At 40.3% G+C, this 6,475-nt stretch overlaps 1 protein-coding gene across 1 annotated transcript; it reads left to right on the plus strand.

The window, feature by feature from the left end:
• Nucleotides 1–2,152: 2,152 nt before the first annotated feature.
• On the plus strand, nt 2,153–3,081 carry LOC107481007 (uncharacterized). The gene is made up of 2 exons (XM_016101210.1): nt 2,153–2,630; nt 2,780–3,081. Exons 1-2 carry the CDS (start codon nt 2,153–2,155, stop codon nt 3,079–3,081), a joined length of 780 nt encoding a protein of 259 aa, XP_015956696.1.
• Nucleotides 3,082–6,475: the final 3,394 nt, after the last annotated feature.

The following is a 6,475-nucleotide window of genomic DNA, read 5'->3' on the forward strand; positions in this document are numbered from 1 at the left end:
TTGGAGTCCTGCCAGGGCTTTGCCGTTAGCTATCATTTTTCTTTCCTTCTTGGCGTTGCCATTTCCTTGGAAGAGAGCCCATGCTTCTTCCACATTGTCCAAAGTGGGGAACTCCATCCACCCACCGTCTCTGTAGTCATGTAGTTGCTCTGCCACCTCCTCAGATGAAGTATAAATCCTAAGTATCCATCCAACAAAGATGTAAAAATATTGTCAGTTATCATTAGTTGTGACCATGGTGTGTTTTTACTGATGTAAAAGTTGCCTTTCTCAGGTCAGAGATGATGCTTTGGCCTTTAACCGAGATGTCTTTGGGAATATTTTTAAAAGAAAGAGGGAATTGGAGAGGCGTGTGACCAGTATCCAACAGAGAATGGAGAGAGTTGATGCTTTATCCCTTATACAGGAAGAAAGGGAGTTACAGGCTGAATATAGTAATCTGCTTATGCAAAAGGAGTTGTTTTGGTATCAAAAATCGCGAGAGCACTGGGTCAAATTTGGAGATAGGAATACTAAGTTCTTTCATATGCAAACCATTATGCGGAGAAAGCGTAACAAGGTTCAGGGGTTGTTTTTGGAGGATGGAAGATGGAGTACTGATCCGCAAGAACTCGAAGAATGTGCAATTGGATTTTATAGAGATCTTTTTTGTAATGTGGAACAGGTAGAACTTGATGTGATGGGGGACCAGGAATTACCTTCTTTATCTCATGAAGCTATTGAAAGTCTCACAAGAAATGTTTCTAAAGAAGAGGTTAGGAAGGTGGTTATGGGCATGAACTCCTTTAAGGTCCCAGGTGCCGATGGTTTTCAGACTTTTTTCTTCAAGGAATATTGGGAAGTGGTTGGTACAGAAGTATGGGAACTTGTTAAGAAGGCTTTCGCTGGGTTTGATCTGGATAGTGCTCTGTTTGACACTTTGGTGGTGCTGATTCCTAAAGTTGATAACCCGTCTCGCATGAAAGAGTTTTGTCCTATCAGCCTCTGTAATGTCATCTACAAGATTATAACTAAGGTGGTTGTGGAGAGGTTAGGACCTTTTCTACAAGATATCATTGGCCCTCTACAGGGAGGGTTTATTCCTGGAAGGGGTGCCCCAGACAATATCATTGTAGCCCAGGAAGTTCTCCATTTTATGAAGAAAACCAAATCAAAGAAAGGTGTTCTTGCTTTTAAAATTGACCTAGAAAAGGCTTATGACAGGATGAGCTGGGAGTTTTTGGAGCAATCTCTCCTAATGTTTGGCTTTCCAGGTACTATTGTTTCTCTTATTATGAAATGTGTAAAGTCTTCCTCCCTTTCTCTAATGTAGAATGGTAACCGGTTGGATGGAGCCAAAGAGGAGTTTGAGACAAGGAGACCCTATGTCTCCTTATTTATTTGTTATTTGTATGGAGAGGTTGAGTTGCCTCATTGCTAAAAAAGTGGAGGTTGGTAGATGGAAACCAGTAACCGTGTCTAGGGGAGGTCCTGTGATCTCCCATCTCCTTTTTGCAGACGACCTTATCCTTTTTTGCAAAGCGAAGAAATCTCAAGTACTTCATGTTTTGGACACTATTGCCACCTTTTGTAGAGCATCTGGTATGAAGGTGAATTTTGACAAATCTCGTGCTATCTGTTCCATGAATGTTTCTAGACAACGCAAGGATCTCTTCACTGGTATTTCTTCTATCCGATTTGCTAATTCTCTGGGAAAATACCTTGGTGTCCCCCTCAAGCATGGCAGAGTTACTAAAGCTGATTTTAATGATGTGGTTGATAAGCTTACTAATAGGCTAGCATCTTGGAAATGTCGCTTCCTTAATAAAGCTGGTCGGATTTGCCTTGCTAAATCAGTTTTATCTTCTATACCTATTTATAGGATGCAAGTAAGCTTTTTTTTTCATCAGGTGTGTGCTCTAACATTGATAAGCTTACTAGAAGTTTCATTTGGTGTGGTAGTCATACTCATCGTGGTCTTCATTTAGCATCTTGGAGAGTTTTGACGACTCCAAAAAAATTTGGAGGTCTTGCTTTGAGGGAGTCGCGGTTGGTCAATTTTTCTTTATTAGGAAAGCTAGTTTGGCAAATTTTGATGAATCAAGAGAAACTGTGGGTTAAGATTATGCTTCAGAAATACCTCCAGAATAGAAACCTATTTACAGTTAAAGCAATGGGTTCTTCATCGTATATATGGAAGTCTATTGTGCACTCAGCTTCCGTATTAAAGGAAGGATTTGTTTGGGAAGTGGGAGCTCTTTCTAAGAATTTCTGGTTTGACTCTTGGTTGCACTCTGGGCCAGTAGGAGCGAGGGTTGAATTTCTTGATATCTGGGAGGCTACTTTGACCATTGAAGATGTTTACCGTGATGAAGTTTGGCATTTGGAGAGGATTTACTCTTTTATTCCTAGGGACTTAAGGGAAGACATTCTTAGTTTAGTACATATTTCGGCTTCTAGTCGTGATTTGGGTTGGAGTTGGGAGCACACTATTTACTCTGCTAAACAAGGATATTTATGGTTAATTCAGAAGAAGTTGAATTGGGATAGGAATATCAACTGGCTTTGGCTTTGGAAGGCGCGGGTCCCTGAAAAGTTGAGGCTCCTAGTGTGGCTTTGCCTTCATGATGCTGTACCAACTCAATATCTGCGTTTTCGGCGACATCTCTCCTCCTCATCCTTATGTACACGTTGCAATCAACTTCCGGAGACAATTCTTCATTATTTTCGGGATTGTGAAGTGGTGCGATCAGTTTGGGTTTCTCTAGGTTTTTCTGATGTGTGTTTCTTTGGCTCTTAGAGGTGCATGATTGGTTCAAGCATGGCCTCCTCAATGAAGGTTGTTCCAAATTCGCAGCTATAATATGGTCAATTTGGCAAGATAGAAATATGGGTAATTTTCAGGGACTTTTTGGATTTACTGGGTCAATTGCATACAAGGCTCGCAGGTGCATGGTGGATTTTGAATATACAACTCAGAATCGAGTGTATTGCATCCAGGGATTAAAACCTCTGTCTTGGTCTCCACCAGAACCTGGTGCTTGGAAGTTAAATTGTGATGGGAGTGTGAACTTGGGGGATGATTGTGCTGGTTTTGGGTGAGTAATTCGCGATAGCTCCAGTCAATGGGTAATGGGATGCTCAGGAAATTCCTTTGGATCTAGTGTTATCAAGATGGAGTTGTGGAGTATATGGAAAGGTTTGGCTTGGGCTTGGGAGGTGGGTCTTAAGCTTGTTGTCTGTGAGGCAGATTGCGCAGCAGCTTTTGAGCTAGTGACTGGTGATAAACGAAATTTAGCATGTCGATTTAGAATTCAATGATGAATATGATCGTGAGTATAGTCTAATCGACACTTAAACTTCGCACCAAACAATCCTACAATCTATAACCGAGAGTATTAGTCTCCCGAGTCGTCCTCCCTTGGAATTGCTAGAGTGTGCATCTTATTGATTAGAAAGCCTTGTTATGATTCTTTGAAGGTTTTAGCAAAATAGAAAACAAACAATCAATCCTTAGAAGACTTGGCTTAGGGTTGGCATTAGAAATTCTATCCTTATAGTTCTTTCAATGATGACAACAATTAGGCCTTGCTTCATTTAGTCAACCCCTAGGCATAGAGGAAAGTCAAATGAGAGTAATCAACTTGAGTCACAAGTCCTAGCTTTACCTTATGGAAATCTAGCTTTAGTGTACTCCAAGTCAATTAGCAATCCCTAATTCTAAATCAACAATTGACACAACTATTCAACTTCTTCTAATGGCCCAAACCCTATGCCAAGTAAGAAACTTTTACTCCATAACTAGTGTTGGCATTTCATCAAACATTTGGTGAGCAAGAGTGAAAGCCATGGTAAAATTGAGAAGAAGGTAGAATTAAAAGTATCTCAACACAAGGAACTAACAACAATTAACAAAGAACAACAATGGAAATGAGATTCTAAAGGAATTGATTAAATCCAAAACTACAACATTGAATCCAAGATCTATGAGAATTACGCAATTACAAACACTAATGGAGATTGGAGAAGAAGATCTATGACATGAACAAAATGAATTGAGAATTGCAATGGATCTCACCAAAGAGTGAATGAAAATTCAGAAATTGGATGAAGATGAACCCTAATGAGAGCTTTGAATCTCTCTCCTTCTCCACAAGTGTAACTAACTATCTCCCCAAAAATATCTAAAATCTAGAAAAAATGAGCTCCAAAGTCCTTAACCCTTGTTCCCTTGGTCTTCTTAAGCTTTTCCCGCTAGAGCACTTCCCCAAAATGGGATTCCCAACTGCCTCCACGCCCAAGTCACGTGACTCTTAAAAAAATCATATTCGAACATCGGCGCGCACGCGCCATGTACGCGTGCGCGCCCACGGGGCATCTTGTAATGTGCGCGGAGGCGTAATGTACGCGTGCGCGCCCACGAAGATCATGGCCTAGCCGCTACGCAAGCCGGCTCGTGGCTTGGCTCTTGGCTTCGACTTCTAGCTGCTCAATCTGCGCGGACGCGTCAAGTGCGCGCACGCGCCCATGCTGAGATTTCCAAAGTTCAACTCTCATGCTCCCTTCCTTTGCACCCGTTCTCCTTCTCTCTTCCGGTCCATCCCTGCCCTATATTCTGAAACCACTTAACACACAGGTCACGGCATCGAATGGCATCAAGAGAATATTATAAATGTATCTAATTTAGTGCAAAATAAGCATGTTTTCATCCATGAGGCAAAATTAGGAAAGGAACACAAAGTCTTGTATTTTCATATAGAAAGCGTGTGGAATTATTGATAAAACCCCTGAAATCAACACAAGATAAACCCTCAAAATGGGGTATATCAACCTCCCCACACTTAGATTCTAGTATGTCCTCATGCTTAGAGAAATGCAAAAGAAACACAAAAGACCGAGGGATCGTAAAGGTACAAGACTCATGAAGTGCAACCTACTTATATGAATGCAACTATGACTAGTGTTATTATCTACTTGGTTAGGAACAAATCAACCTTCCAAAGATATGTGCAAGCATATAGGGTCCGATGGTGGTCAATATATAGGACTTACCAATTTTATGTGTCAAATGCAATCTATGCAACCTTGCATGAAGAATGCTCGTGAGAGCCGGGAATCACGGAATTGAGCATCAAACCCTCACTGGAAGTGTTTGCACTCTAGTCGCTCGGTGTTTGGGGTTGATTCTCTCAATTTTCTCCCAATCATGCTCTCCAAGATTTGTTCTCCATCTAACAATCAACATTTATTCCATGCATATGTACAAATATCATGAGGTCTTTCTTTAGGTTGTAATGGGGCTAGGGTCAAGGTGGGATGTATATTTGGTTAAGTGAGTTGAAATTTTGAATCCTTGATAAGCTTAAACTTTCCACCTAACATATGACATCCTATACAATTAAATTCTAACCTAACCACCCATTTCTCACTTTTTCACATACTCATGCATCCCTTTTCATTTCACAACACTTATGCATTGATTTTATTGAGCTACACTTTGCTTTGGGGCATTTTATCCCCTTTTTATTTCTTCTTTTTCTTCTTTTTTTTCTTTCTTTTTCTATTTTTTTTCTTTTTTTTTCTTTTGTTTTTCTCATCATTTTTTTTATACAAGAGCATCAATGCATAAGGTTTTACATTTGATCAATACATGAGTTCATACCCAATTCCCAATATTTCCAATAATAGTACAAAACTACCCCTTTTATTCACCCAATGTCCCAAGGTTCCCACACTTGAATGAAACTCACATACACTAGCCTAAGCTAATCAAGGATCCAAATAAGGACTTTTATTGTTTTCCGCTTTAAGGCTTGTGATGTGCTAAATTAAGAACAAAGTGGGTTAAGCGTAGGCTCAAATTGGCTAACAATGGATGATAAAAGGTAAGGCTATTTGGGTAAGTGAGCGAATGAAATGATGGCCTCAATCATATAAATGCATGAATACACAAAATAATGGATATAGAGAATCAAACAAATCAAAGATCACACTCATAGAGAGAGAATAATTGCACACAAGAAGGATAGTAGGTGACAATAAGATGTAGCCACAAAACAAGGCTCAAAGCTCACTAGCTTGTGTTCTTAACTCAAAATCCATGTTCCAAAATATAATTCTTCATGCAAATTTGGCATCAAAATTGTTTAAAATTGGCAATGCCACGGTTGCCCCAAAGTATTGGTTTCCTAAGAACGAGTTTCATTGTTCCAACCAAGTAAACTTATCATGCAAATGGTGTCAAATAAGACCTAATCATGCAACCTATCCTAATTACAAAGGTGTTCAAAGAACAAGAATTTATTCGGGTGTTACCTACGGAGATCGGTCGGCCGACCTCCCCACACTTAAAACTTAGCACGGTCCTCCGTGCTATAGGTTAGGCGCAATGGGTGGTCGAGTCCCAAGTGTCCCTCATCTCCAATGTCATCACTATCTCCGCTTGAAGTTGCGGTGGATGTGGAGATATCTGGTTCCTCCATAGGTGGGGTGACTA

Source organism: Arachis duranensis, chromosome 1, assembly GCF_000817695.3.
Source record: "Arachis duranensis cultivar V14167 chromosome 1, aradu.V14167.gnm2.J7QH, whole genome shotgun sequence".
Taxonomy (NCBI): domain Eukaryota; kingdom Viridiplantae; phylum Streptophyta; class Magnoliopsida; order Fabales; family Fabaceae; genus Arachis; species Arachis duranensis.